The following is a 15,441-nucleotide window of genomic DNA, read 5'->3' as shown; positions in this document are numbered from 1 at the left end:
TTAGGTACACAAAATGACAAGATCCAAATGTAACTGGGTTAGTTGTTGAAGATAGTTTAATCACAAGTATGCATTTAATAGTAATGTTAATAAACTAAGTGTTTTCACCTAGTGAAATGTATAATTTAACCCTGAGATGTACGTAGTTTTCCTCATTTTTAGTAGATGAAAATTTAAAACTGTGTTTAGTAAAACTTGCTCGGGATTATACAATTTAGTGGTTGAGACAGGATTGAAACCCAGCTGTCTCTCATTCCATAGCCTCTGTTAGCTCCATTATGCCAGGTATTCTTTCTCAAACATGTCCCAATTGAAAGAATAAGATAAATGGAATATCAAGTCAACTTCTATCATGGAAGTTCACCAAACATTTATCTAATGTTTCATCTGTGCTTTATGACAGGCGTCCCCCACCCCCAGGCTGTGGACCAGAACCAGTCCGTGGCCTGTTAGGAACTGAGACACACAACAGGAGGCAAGTGAGCGAGCATTCCCATCTGAGCTCTGCCTCCTGTCAGATCAGCAGCGGCATTTGATTCTCATAGGAGTGTGAACTCTATTGCACACTCCTTAGGAGGATCTAATGCCTGATGATCTGAGATGGAACAATTTCATCTCAAAACCACCCCTCCCCTGGCACTGTCCATGGAAAAATTGTCTTCCACAGAACTGGTCCCTGGTGCAGAAAGGGTGGGAACTGCTGTTTAATGAAACAAGAGAACAAGCCTTGGTTTGTGAATTCAAGGCTTTGGGATACTAATAGGAGACAGACATGAAATGAATAATATAGTACATGATACATGCCTAGTAGAAATATGTAAAGAATCTAGAAATTGTTTATAGAGAATCTAGAAATTGTTTATAGAAGATGGTGATCAGATTAGTTTAGGAGAGTTAGAGAAGGCTTTATCCTAAGAGGCAAAGCCAAGGTGACAATTTTCAAGGATGAATTGGGAGCTCTCAAGGGGATAAAATGAAAATGTATGGGATGAGAGTTCATTCAGAAATGAAGGAGAGGGAAAAAAGGGTGAAGACATGGTGAGGATGGAGGCATGAAGTAGATGGTGTGGGTGAGGAATAAGTAGTTCAGTATTGTTGGAAGGTAGGAAACCAGGGAAGGAGTGACTGGTAATGTAGTTATTCAGTGCTGAATAACATTGCAAAATTTACTAGCTTAAGAACTGCATGAGTTTTATTATCTCTCGTGGTTCTCGGGGTTGGACTGGGTTTAGCAGGTGGTTCTGCTGGTCTTTCTTGGGGTCTCTCATGCAGTTGCAGTCAGATGAGGCTGGGACTGCAACATTCAAGATGACTTCGCTTACATACCTAGCACCTTAATGGGGGTTGCCGAAAGACTGTGAAGACTGAAAAATCTCCCTCCCTCTCTCTCTCTCTCTCTCTTTCTCTTCCTCTCACTCTGTCTCTCCCTCTCCTTGTCTGTCTGTCTCTGTCATCCCCTCCTCTTCCCGCCCCCCAACTTCTTTCTCTTCCTTTCCCTCTCCCTCTTTCCCTCGGTTCCTTGTCCCTCCCTGAGTGGTCTCTCCATGTAGCTGTTTTCTTTATGTCATGGCTGGATCTCCAAAGTGGAAACTGTCAGAGCTTCTTAAGGCTTAGACCCTGAACTGGCAGAGTCACATATTATGTTGCGCAAAGAAAGTCACGATACAGCCCAGATTCACAGGTAGGGTGACTGTACTCACAAGGGCAAGGATACTGTGGTTTGCTGGGGGCCGCCTGCTACCACAGCTGGAAAGATAGGCATGGACTAGAATGCAGATGGCCTTGAATGCCAAACTACATCACCAGTCTAGCCCCCAGCCACGCCTTCCCTAGTCCTCCACCTTCCAGCAATACTGAGCTGCCTGTTCCTCACCCACACCATCAAACTGGGACTTTATTTTGTAGGATGTGAAGAGTCACTAAAAGATTTAATACATGAGATTTTTAAACAAATACTTAATAGCATTTACTATATGCCAGCTCCTTTTCTAGGTGCTTCTGAATATTAACTCATTTTAGATAAGTAAGATAATAAAATTATTAGACATGGGACTAACGATATAACACCAGTTTTTGAAGAATATATTACATTAAACTTTGGAAGCTGTTTAGAATCACGAGTTAAAATGTCTTTCTGAAGTGGCTTCATTATTCTTTTGCTGAATCCGGTGGCATTTTTGTTTCACTTTTCCAATAAATGGTTTGTGTTCAAGAAGTTGTGGATAGCTCTTACAGCAAATGTTTTTCTACAGAAAAATTCCCTTCATTTATGTTATCACTTGAAGACCATTGTAAATTGCTTTATATTTGCCATCTTGAAGTTTTCTTTATTCCTCAGTCTTACCTCCTCAAATTCAAGTTTTATTGTTCGTTTCTCTGTCGTGTCTTTTTTCGTCTCCCTTTCTACTGCTTCTCCATCTTCCGATCACCCCAGTTCACCTGTCACCCAGGAACTGTTTTACAAGTAGATTGGACAGGTAAGATTTACTTACCCCTCCATCTTTTTCACCATTAAAGTCAAGGAAATGCTCTAAGACATCTTAGAAACTAGCTATTAAAAATTATCATTGGGGAAAAATTTTAGAAGTGTTATAGACAATTATCAATACATACATTTTAAGACCTGTAGTTCTCACACTATTGAGCCTGTGCATTCTGTAAACTGTACCAAGTGTTTCTTTCCCAAAGAGATAACAAAACCAGTGAATAAAGATTTGATAGCAGCAAAAACATCCCATGATGCTTAGTTTGACAGTTAATTGTATTTCCCTAAAGACCCAGTGATTTCTTTTTATTATATACTTATAATTGTTTTCTACCAATAAAAATCTATGATGTGTATAATTAAATGATGGTATTCCATGGAAAAATGGAATGATTTACAAGCATTTTACTACCCCAGTAACTTTTTAACCTCTTCTGTAAACCTATGATTTGGGCTATAATGATGTAAACCAGAGACAATGCATTCTCGCATTTCCCCTCACTTTAGAAGAAGATTGATCTGAGTCTGTCACTCTGTTGAGGTTGGATCTGGATTCTAATAGCATTGATGGACTCACAAAAAATGTGCTGTGGATTAGCCAGCTAACAGTCTTGCTATAGTGGGTACTTTAGTGTAAGAATACTAGCTTATTTTAAAATAAATTTTGAAAAGGAAATACAAGGCCAGGCGTGGTGGCTCACACCTGGAATCCCAGCACTTTGGAAGGCCGAGGTGGGCAGATCACCTGAGGTCCGGAGTTTGAGACCACCCTGACCAACGTGGAGAAACCCCATCTCTACTAAAAATACAAAATTAGCCAGGCATGGTGGCGCATGCCTATAATCCCAGCTACTCGGGAGGCTGAGGCGGGAGAATTGCTTGAACCCGGGCGGCAGAAGGTTGCAGTGAGCCGAGGTTGTGCCATTGCACTCCAGCCTGGGCAACAGGAGCGAAACTCCATCTCAAAAACAAAAGAAAATACAAGTGATGTTAAGTTTTATGCTGCCTCCTATTGAAATCCATGCTGAGTATTCTTAGCTTTTTCATTGAATTAATGATGTGGCTTAAGAATCATTTCACCGTTATATATATTGATAAGACTGGGCAGTTTGCTGGAAATCTCTGAACATGTACATACAGAATAAAGATGACATGATGTAAAATTACTGAGGCTTTTCACAAAGTAGAGTTTTTTATCCTTTGAGAAAGTCACAGTATTTTAAGTTGATGCCAGTTTTAACACTAAGTTTAAGTGTTCTATGGAAAGAAAAGCAATTTCAGCAGATTTTTGGTGAAATAATCATCTCAATGATTTGAAACATCTGAAATTACATATTGTAGCCGTCAAGTCAGCAATGTGATTATTCATGTCTGTTTCAACTTCGTAAGAGTAGTATTCATAACTTACAAATAAACAGGGTTGGTTACCAAGTCCTGGCCTGTGTCAGAGGTGGGTGGCCTGCAGTTCTGGCCAGGCGGCTCTTCAGCCAGTTGGCTGGTGCTGCAGGTACTCTTGTCACCTTGTCTCTCTGCTCCCTGGCATTTCTATCACTGCTGCTACCATGACAGGTGCTGCACACGCCCCACTGTCAGCCCTCAAGAAAGAGCCATCACAGGCGCTTATTGTCACGGAATAGTCTTGAGGTTTTGGTGTGTTATTTTTTTTAATTTTAATTTTTTTCCTCCCTTTGATACCAGTGGGTCTTGAGTTTTTAACCACTGACCCCATTCCAGGCTGTCAAAGAAAGGTACCGTGTTGAAGACCTCATAAGCACTGTCCAGCCTTCCACACTGTTTTAGATGGGCTGCACACCTGGTTAAGCTAGCTGCTACTTATAGGCATAGATACACATCTTTTTTTCTTTTACGAACAAAAAAACTGTTTCTATCAGAATATATTATCTTTGAGCAAAGTCTCAGTGCACTAAGTTCAAAAAATGAACTTTTAAGGTACTCATACACAAAATCTTCACATACCCCTGAAATAGCCTCATTTGAGTCAAATGAGGAGTATTTTTAAAAGATGCTAAGAAGAGGCAGTAGTACATCTACATGGCTACTGCAGAAACCGAGAATATAGTACTCAATGAAGTTCTCTCTCTCTTTGGTATTTCCCTTCATTCACTCTAATGTGAATTCTTCCTGTCCCTTTTTTAGTTATTTATCTTGATTTTAGCCTCTTCCATTCTCAGCAAAACAGAACCTAATTTGATGGGAACCCAATTTCAGATACTCCTTGTTTAAATTTGCTCCAAAAGTCTAGTTGAATATTACATCCCTTTTGTTATAATTTATTAAAAGTAAACTTTAATATTAATTACTATTATGCTTCATATGCAGCTAGTAAATATCCTTTGCCTGGCTCTCAGAAGTGTGAATATGTTTAATTTCAGTTTGATGTTGTTAGCATCTGTGTTCCTCAGAGAATATTGATCTGCTACATAAATAGTTCTAATATGAAATTAAATAATAATGAAATCTTATGTGAAATGAAATAATGCGGTCTTAAAGCATACTTTTATATTATAATACCATTTCCATAGGTTTTGTTCTAATCTTTATATCTTCTTTAAACACCCCCTTTCTTTTTTTTTTCAAAGCAAAGGACAAGGTTGCCCTTTTGATAGGAAATATGAATTACCGTGAGCACCCCAAGCTCAAAGCTCCTTTGGTGGACGTGTACGAATTGACTAACTTACTGAGACAGCTGGACTTCAAAGTCGTTTCACTGTTGGATCTTACTGAATATGAGATGCGTAATGCTGTGGATGAGTTTTTACTCCTTTTAGACAAGGGAGTATATGGTAAGATATTTATAATGTTTGTTTTTACAATTATCCATTATTCTTTTCATTATACCAGTTAGGTTAAGAGTTGAAAATCAGATAAGGTAAGCATGTTGTTGAATGGAAGAGTTTTATTTTTCTTATTAAGATGATACATTTGGTCTTCATTCCATCTGAATAACTAATTAGCTTCATGTCTTTACTTTTATATTTCTTGTTTTGTCAAAACATACTGTTCTTATTAGAATTCTTGCCTATCTTTTGTGATTTTTTTTATTGATAGAGCCACAGTATAGTAAAACTTGATGACCACACAGCAAAATTCACATTCATATGTGGAAAATACTACAGTATGTGGGGTTTTCTTTGGGGGGATAGCATAAAAGGTTCTAGTAGAATGTATGTTTTGTATGTTTCCTTTTCCTAACTATTGCATGCTATTTTCTAGTCTTTTAGTGGGAACTAGATTTTAACAAGGAAATGTTGGTGGATGGGGCCTATAAAAGCAATTTGTAAATTGAAATTCTATACAGATATGCTTAGAAATGTACCTCTACAAAAATTCTAACAGTAAATGTTTAAATTTTTTTTCCCATTCTTTCACCTAAATGTGTTAACACTGCATATATAGTAAAGAATTTCAAAAGAGACAGAATGTGCTATCAGTAGCAAATCATTTATTTGGTGATTTATTTCTTTCAATATGGGAAGGCCAGCTGTTGAGCTCATCTGAACCGTGTTTTGCAGGATTGTGCTTCTGTGACATTGTGCAATAACATCAGATTGCCAGGGAAGTGACATTTCCAGGCCTGTTGTTAGGCATACAATGATAAACAAAAAGTACCGGTTTGGCTCCTGTATCTTTCCAGTTATTTTATTTTAATAATTTCTAAATTTACTCTTATTATTTGTAATTAGATTGATAAGGCAAGTTTGGTTAGAATTTTTAATGGTTCTCAAAGTAGATTTTTTAATGAAACAAAAGCTTTCCCCCGCCCCCCCCCAAGATTTACCACACTGTTGTATAAGGGATGGGGAAAGTCTTAAAATCTTACTTAAATGAGTTTCCTTCTCTAAATAATGAGGATTTAGAGAAAGACAAATGAAGTTAACAAGGTAAACACCTCAAATGTGAGATTTCAGCTATTATGCTGATGTGTTAATACAACTTTGCTTATAAGTCTTATGGAGTGATGACTAATGGGCGTATCCATCCATTTTTTCTCATGAAAATCTGAAAGAATATACAGTGCAAATATGCCACCTTGGTAATTGGCTTATACAGGTTGAGCATTCCTCATCTGAAAATCCAAAGTCTAAAACTTTTTGAGTGCCAACATGATGCCACAAGTGGAAAATTTTACACCTTAAGTCATGAGGTGTCAAAGTTAAAACTTTGTATCATGCACAAAATTATTAAAATATTATATAAAATTACCTCCAGGCTATGTCTTTAAGATGTATATGAAATATAAATGAGGCCAGGCGAGGTGGCTCATGCCTGTAATCTCAGCACTTTGGGAGGCTGAGGTGGGTGGATCACTTGAGCCCAGGAGTTGGAGACCAGCCTGGGCAACATGGCAAAACCCCGTCTCTACTAAAACACAAAAATTGGGCCGGATACGATGGCTTACGCCTGTAATCCCAGCACTTTGGGAGGCCGAGGTGGGCAGATCACCTAGGTCAGGAGTTCGAGAGCAGCCTGTCTAACATGGTGAAACCCCATCTCTACTAAAAATGTATGGTGGCAATCACCTGTAATCCCAGCTACTCGGGAGGTTGAGGCAGGAGAATGGTTTAAACCCGGGAGGTGGAGGTTGTAGTAAGCCAAGATCATACCACTGCACTTCAGCCTGGCTGACAGAGCGAGACTCCATCTCAAAAAAATAAAATAAAAACACAAAAATTAGCTGGGCATGGTGGTGCATGCCTGTAATCCCAGCCACTCAAGAGGCTGAGACACAAGAATTGCTTGAACCCAGGAGGCCGAGGTTGCAGTGAACCAAGATCACACCCCTGTACTCCAGCCTAGGCAACAGAATGAGACTTGGAATCTTGGTCTCAAAAAATAAAAGAAAAGAAAAACATAAATGAGTTTCGTGTTTAGACTTGGGTGGCATCCCCAAGATAACCTCATTATGTGTATGTAAACATTCCAAAATCTGAAACACTTCTGGTCCCAAGTCTTTCAGATAAAGGATACTCAACCTGTATTTTCAATCTGGCATCAGGGGTGTTGTTTGTTTTTATATTATACAATTGATCTCAGCTTTTAAGGTGCCTACGTGGCGTAAAAAGGAAAAGGCTTCCAAAACTTCACTAGAAGTGATGAGGTGTAAGGAAAAAAAATTAATCAGTTTAGGTATCTGTATTGGTGAAGTATTTAAAGATTGAGGGAATTATATGAAGAATTACTACCTAGGTTGTTTATTGTCATTTCTTATTGATATTTTCACCTTGGCTTTTAAGCCCTTTTTTTGACTTGTAAAAACAAATCCTGTGGCCAGGGCATGGTGGCTCACACCTGTAATCTCAGCACTTTGGAAGGCCAAGGTGGGCAGCAGATCACCTGAGGTCAGGAGTTCGAGACCAGCCTGACCAACGTGGTGAAACCCCATCTCTACTAAAAGTACAAAAATTAGCCCAGCATGATGGTGGGCGCCTGTAATCCCAGCTACTTGGGAAACTGAGGCAGGAGAATCACTTGAACCTGGTAGGGGGAGGTTGCACTGAGCCAAGATCATGCCACTGCACTCCAGCTTGGGCAACAAAGCGAGACTCCATCTCAAAATAACAAAAACAAATCCTTTAGTTGCCCCTGTGAAGTAGAGAATCAGAAATATTAAAAATTGTGACAAGATTGCAGTTTAGGCTGAAGCTTTGCCCCAATATAAAAACATCGTCTTGGAGTACAAAATAAAGAGGCATGTTAAAGCAGAATGTCAGCTTAAGAAAGCTAGAAAACTTTTGAATCCTACTGATTCGTGTCTTAACAGGGTGGCTGCATTATATTTTGAAGTATTGTGAATATTCCAAACATCAGACACATCTACACTAAATGTAAGTGTGGTACAGGCTTGAGGGTTTAGGGCATATCATAAAGAAACGTTTAGTTTTTCCTTTGGACTGTGCCTTTACTGCTAGTTGATATTACCAGGGGACTCAGTGCTCTAGGGCTGTGGGGGAAGATGGAAGGCAGAGTCACCGGAATTTCAGCATGAACAGCTAGATTCGGAGAACAGAGGAACTCGAGTTCATGCCCTTTTATATTATATTGCATGCAGGTTTGTAGAAGAAATAAAAGTTGCAACAGAACAGACAATAATTCAGTTTTAAACATATATAAACATAAAAAACAGGAACCCAAATCAGAAATAACTGACTTACACTACATGTCTTTAAATATAAATAAGGAGAAGGATTTCTAGTTATGTTGTATAGATGGCCAGGATAAAAAGTAACCCTTTGGCCTGAGATCTGTCCCCACATAGCCTTTCTGTGTTCATTGCTTGCTGCAGCTTTGCTGTGCATTCGTGTAGAAGAACAGTAAAGGAGTCTGGTCAGAATATGGCAAAAGTGTTATTTGACCTGCAGCAGAGCAGCTGTTGAGTTCACGTAGCTCAGTGGTTAAGCAGTGGGCCTTAGTGTAGTTAGCCTGGGTTCGAAGCTTTGACTTTCTGCTAACTAGCCGTGTGACTGTGGTTCTTTAACTTTTCTAAGCCAAAAGGAATCTACAAAATGGATAGAACTAAATTAATGAGGTTAACAGGATAAGACAAAATAATTATCCCTGTGCCTGGCACACTAAAAGTGCTCAAAATATTGTACCCATTATTATTGTTATTTCCTTTCAATTGATTAAAGACATTCAAGCACTTTTTCATCTTTAGATTGGTGATTTGGACTAGGTAGCATTCTACTTCAGGCTTCAATGAGAGAAACCCAGCTTTAATCAGTTTCTGTGTGTTAAGGGTCTTCCAAAGGTTTTTGGAGGGGTTCTTTTTTTTTAGGTTTTTAAGGTTTTCTGTGGGGTTTTTTGTTTAGTTTTTTGATACGGAGTCTCACTCTGTCGCCCAGGCTGGAGTGCAGTGGCGTGATCTTGGCTCACTGCAAGCTCCGCCTCCTGGGTTCAAGCGATTCTCCTGCCTCAGCCCCCCAAGCGGCTGTGATTACAGGCACGTGCCACCAACACCTGGCTAATTTTTTGTATTTGTAGTAGAGACGGGCTTTCACTGTGTTAGCCAGGATGGTCTTGCTCCATCTCCTGACCTCAGGATCCACACACCTTGGCCTCCCAAAATGCTGGGATTACAGGCGTGAGCCACCGTGCCCCGGCCTGCCTAAGGTTTTTATTTTGAGAAAAAAAAGTTGGGGAGTTTGAAGCTATATTGTAGTAAAACAGTGAAAAACCAGTGCACTGACATTTTACATTGTCTGAGAGTCAAGTTCCCTAAAAAGCCAGCAGTAGATTATAGACAGTATTATATAGCACAGTAGCAAGGCTGGCCAGCATCCGTATTTCGGTTCTGTCACTTACTAGGCATTTCAGTTTGGATGAGCTTTTAAACCTCTTCATGTCTCAGTTTTCCCATCTGTGAAAGAGGGTTGTTAATATTACCTACCTTGTTATGAGGATTGTGTGAGGCAATATAACTAGTGACCTTTCTTGGAACAGTGCCTGGCACATAGTAAGTGCTGTGTAAGCCTGCTGGGGTGGTGGTGGTTGTGCTTATCGGCCCCTCACGTGCTACGTGGAGTGCATATTCAGTTGAGTGGAAAAGTTTTTCATTTAAACGATTATTTTCTCTGTAGGCAAAAATAAATATCCATGACTATGTTCTTGAATCATCCTCCCAAGAAATAAAATTCCCTAAAGATCTAATTTGCAGAACTATATTTCTAAGTATAGTAAGTTTTTTGACATTTGTAAAAAAACACATATTTTCTTCTCTATCCTTGAGTAATAGGATAGTTAAATAAATAAGCAGTACTAGAGATGGAATTTAAAACAACAACAACAACAGTGATTTGGGCCATGCACAGTGGCTCACATCTATAATCCTAACACTCTGGGAAGCGAAGGTGGGAGGGTTGTTTGAGACCAGGAGTTCAAGACCAGCCTGGACAATATAGTGAGACCTCATCTCTACAAAAAATTTAAAAATTAGCCAGGCATGGTGGCACACGCCTGTGGTCCCAGCTACTTGGGAGGCTGAGGTGGGAGGATAGCTTGAGCCTGTGAGGTCGAAGCTACAGTGAGCTGTGATTGCACTGCTGCACTCCAGTATGGGCAACGGGGCAAGACCCTGTCTCAAATAAATAAATACATAAAATTTTTTGAAAAATGATTTGGACTAGTTCATTTTACACAAAAGTACTTAGTTCCCCTCAATATAATTTGGTTGCAGACTTTGATACAGAATAGTTACCCTTTTCATAAGACATTTTGGGAAAGAAAAAACATATGTTGGTGTTAAGTGCCTTAATTTCATTCAGCAGTTGCAGGGCTGGGCATGTGGCATTAATGTAACAGAACAACATTCAGCTTTTCCCTGTATGAATGGAAGCTAAGCCTTCCCTCAGAGTTGTGTCTTCACCCCAGTCAAGTCTTGCTGGAGCCAAACATATTACCTGACATGAGGGAGGCAGCACCTAGGCCTGCTGTCAGTTGTCTCTAAGTAATACCAGTTGTTGAAATGGTACCATTTCTACTAAAAGACCCTTGAAAAGAGAACTCCAGATCTGAGACTGTCTTGATTGGTTTGCATTGTTAATTTAATGCAATTCAGTAAGTATTTGCTGAGTTATTTTCGTTACATCGACAGTCCAGATGAAGGAGTATGCTGTGTGCTGAGGGAAATAATAGTGAATACAGATCATGATCTGTCCTTTTAAGAAAGTTTTAGTCCCAGGCCGGGCACAGTGGCTCACGCCTGTAATCCCAACACTTTGAGAGGCCGAGGCAGGCAGATCACCTGAGGTCTGGAATTTGAGACCAGCCTGACCAACATGGAGAAACCCTGTCTCTACTAAAAATATAAAATTAGCGAGGCGTGGTGGTGTATGCCTGTAATCCCAGCTACTCAGGAGGCTGAGGCAGGAGAATCACTTGAACCCGGGAGGTTGCAGTGAGCTGAAATCGCACCATTGCACTCCAGCCTGAGCAACAAGAGTGAAACTCCATCTCAAAAAAAGAAAATTATTGTCCTTTAATACAATGAGAAAAAACACTATCTATGGAGTCAAAACATACATCAACTCTGTGATTTTAAGCAAATCGCTTAATCTTTGTAATTTAATTTTCTCATCTATAAAATAAGGATAGAAATCATTTAAAGTTATTATATAGATTAAAATTAAATTGTGTGTATGAAAGTCCTTTGAAAACCAAGAAAATATACAGGTTGAGTATCTCTAATCTGAAAACCCCAAATCCAAAACACTCCTGGTCCCAAACATTTCAGATAAGAGCTACTCAGAGTGTGCAAATGTAAAAGATTAGTGTCATTATGATTTCTTATCAGAAAAACTAAGTAGACATAGGATTATACAGTATCAGGAAAAGCCTGTGTGTGATCGTCAGAAAGTGCTGCTACAGCATTTCAAGGTAGGGAGAATTTGAAGTGTGTTAGAAAGCCACAAACCAGTTACCAGGTAGTGGTTACCAGGTAGTAACTTGCTAAGGATTCTGACCTTTGGAAATAACCCTTGAGGAGAGTAGATAGAAAGGAGATAGAGTAACTTGAGCAAAGTTGTGGAGGTTAAAAATAAGTTTGTCTTGCTCTTGAAGCAGTAAAGAGACTGATGGAAAATAGAGTTATGAATACTTGATAGAGGAGTATAAGTTGTACTCTATTTTATAAGTGTATAATTCAGTGATTTCAGTATCTTCACAAAGGTGGGGCATCAGTCACCACTACCTAACTTCAGAACATTTCCATCATCCCAAAAAGAAACCCTGTATCCATCAACAGTCACTCCCATTCCTCCTTACACCAGCCCCTGGCAACCACAAATCTATATTCTGTTTCTCTGGATTTGCCTCTTCTGGACATTTCATATAAATGGAATCACCCAATATGTGGCCTTTTATGTCTGCCTTCTTTCACTTCGCATAATGTTTTCAAAGTTCGTTCATATTGCAGCATGTACTAGAACTTCATTATTTTAGGAGTAGATAATATTCAATTATATGCTGTATTTTGTTTATCATTTATCATCTCATGGACATTTTTGGACGTTATGAATAATACTGCTGTGAGCATTTGTGTACACATTCTTTTTTTTTTTTTTTAATTTATTTATTATTATAATACTTTAAGTTGTAGGGTACATGTGCATAACGTGCAGGTTTGTTACATATGTATACTTGTGCCATGTTGGTGTGCTGCACCCATCAACTGTGTACACATTCTTATGTGAACATAGTCTCCATTTCTCTTCGGTATGTACCTGGGAGTGAAATTCCTGGGTCATATGGTAATCTGTATTTAACTTTTTGAGGAACTGCGAAACTCTTTCCAAAGTTCTTACACCATTTTACATTTGTGCCACCAGAAATGAATGAGGGTTCCAATTTCTCTGCATCCTTGCCAACACTTGTTCTTGTCTGTCTTTTTATTGTAGCCATCCTGGTGAGTGTGAAATGACTTGGATTTGCATTTCACTAGTGGCTAATGATGTTGAGCATCTTTTTTTTTTTTTTTTTTTTTTTTTTTTGAGACGGAGTCTGGCTCTGTCACCCAGGCTGGAGTGCAGTGGCGCGATCTCGGCTCACTGCAAGCTCCGCCTCCCGGGTTTACGCCATTCTCCTGTCTCAGCCTCCCGAGTAGCTGGGACTACAGGCGCCCGCCACCTCGCCCGGCTAGTTTTTTGTATTTTTTAGTAGAGACGGGGTTTCACTGTGTTAGCCAGGATGGTCTCGATCTCCTGACCTCGTGATCTGCCCGTCTCGGCCTCCCAAAGTGCTGGGATTACAGGCTTGAGCCACCACGCCCGGCCAATGTTGAGCATCTTTTCATGTGCATATTTGCCACTCATACATCCTCTTTGGAGAAGCATCAGATCTTTGCCTATTTTTAAATCAAGTCATTAGTCTTTTTTTTTTTTTTTTTTTTTTTTTTTTTTGAGATAGAGTCTTGCTCTGTTGCCCAGGCTGGAGTACAGTGGCGGGATCTTGGCTCAGTGCATCCTCCGCCTCCTGGGTTCAAGCGATTCTCCTGTCTTAGCCTCCTGAGTAGCTGGGATTACAGGCTCCCACCACCACACTTGGCTGGGTTTTTGTATTTTTAGTAGAAATGAGGTTTCACCATGTTGGCCAGGCTGGTCTTGAACTCATGACCTCAGGTGATCCACCCGCCTTGGCCTCCCAAAGTGCTGGGATTACAGGTGTGAGCCACCACGCCCGGCCGTCATTAGTCTTTTTACTGATGAGTGGAAGAGTTCTTTATTCTGGATAAAAGCTGTCCTTATCAGATAAATGATTTGCAAATATTTTCTCCTGTTGTGTGGGTTGTCTTTTCAGTTACCTGATCTTTGTCGTTTATTGAATTAAATCCATTCTTTTGGTCATTATTTTTAAAACCTATCTGTGCACTCCTTTTTAAAATTCCCTATGTGTGCTGTCTTATTTTCATTCACAACAGTAATTTAGTTTTTTGCTAAGCTAGTCTCTTTTCTGTTAGCTTTCATTCCAGGTCCTATCTGTTTATTTCTGTTCTCCTGCCCATAATCTACCTTGCTCTCTCTCTGCCTTTCCAAATTTCTAGCCTTTCCCTCTCTTAAGACCATCCCCTGTTGTTTCACTTCATACTGATATTCCTCTCTGTACTTTATTCATTTCATACATACACGGTGGTTGTTCCACTAACATGACTTATGGCATTTAATTATATGATGACTTTCATTGTTGCTTGATAACATAAACATGTGTGAATCTCCATACATGAATCTCCCGGTCTCCTGCTTAGAGGTTAGGAACTTTGTCTTCGTCCTTCTTTTTCATCTCTCAGTGCCTATGTGATAACTTCCAGAGCACACATGAGCTGGAACCCACACTTGATAAATGGCTGTATCTATTTTCTCATTTTAGCTGAAATGTTGTATTTGAAAGAACCATTTTTCTCATTTTAATAGAAATTCAAAAAAAACAGACGACGTGGATTTTGTCCTGTAGGACCACATGCAGCAAATTGTCTTTAATTCTCAAAGCCACAGTCTCTGCTAGGAGTCGGGGCTATAATTACAATGGATTAGCTATTTTGGATTCCCTATCTAAATGGCTTTTACTGTTTGCTTTAAAATACCGTGTAAAGAAATAATTAAATCCAGAATATTGAGAGAGCAAAATTAGTGGGCTCCAGAAATTGCAAGCAGAGGGGAGGATATCTTCAAAAGTGTTTTGTCCAGTATTTTTATGAAGAAGTTCAGACTGATACTTTTGTTGTTTTTTACAGCCAAAACAAAATTATTTTCAAGAAAACATTGAGTTGTGTTAGTTTTTATAGTATCATTTCTCAGTAAGGAAATATGATTCATCTATTGAGTCCTAAAAATATCGCAAATTTTAGATTATTAATTCAAAAGACTCTAGATGGAAGATTGGTATTCATATCTCATAGCAAAAAGAAAAAAATAGTAATCTGTGAAATCAGATTTCCCATCTCTGATTATAAAACTACCTTTATATTTTAATAACCCTTAACTAATGTTTATGGTAATACCTGTGGAGTTTCTTAACTTCATATTGCAGGTGCTGTTCATCTGAATTGTGTGTGTTTGTTCATCTGTTAAATACTTCCTAAGCTCCTGCTGTATGCCAGGAATACACAAATAAATAAATGTAAGACTGTCTCTGCCCTAACAGAACTCCTAGCTTCATGGAGGAGACAAATGAGTCAGGAGAGAAATCCTAGCTGCATTCTTTTTTATATATCATAAAATAAAATTGTATTTTAGATTATACTATTGGTTACAAATATATTACTTTTATAAATTAGGATATACTTCAGACAGCATTTTGTTACTGTCTTAAAATGCAAATTTTAAGTACAGATTGTTGGTAATAATTTTTTTATTTATTATTTTTTTGAGACGGAGTTTTGCTCTGTCGCCCAGGCTGGAGTGCAGCGGCATGATCTCAGCTCATAGCAACCTCCACCTCCCAGGTTC

General features: G+C 39.1%; 1 protein-coding gene across 2 annotated transcripts in view; it reads left to right on the top strand.

Annotated features, from left to right (window-relative positions):
- The window catches only part of MALT1 (MALT1 paracaspase), an 82,379-nt gene that overhangs the window by 48,535 nt on the left and 18,403 nt on the right, over positions 1 to 15,441 (top strand). For both annotated transcript variants that reach the window (XM_050768056.1, XM_050768055.1), the window contains one exon: positions 5,086 to 5,289. In XM_050768056.1, coding sequence (XP_050624013.1) covers positions 5,086 to 5,289 — 204 coding nt within the window. The remainder of the gene's footprint in view (positions 1 to 5,085; positions 5,290 to 15,441) is intronic.

Source organism: Macaca thibetana, chromosome 18 (genome assembly GCF_024542745.1).
Source record: "Macaca thibetana thibetana isolate TM-01 chromosome 18, ASM2454274v1, whole genome shotgun sequence".
NCBI lineage: Eukaryota > Metazoa > Chordata > Mammalia > Primates > Cercopithecidae > Macaca > Macaca thibetana.
Note: the sequence above shows the minus strand (reverse complement) of the source record. Positions and strands in the feature narration are given on the sequence as shown.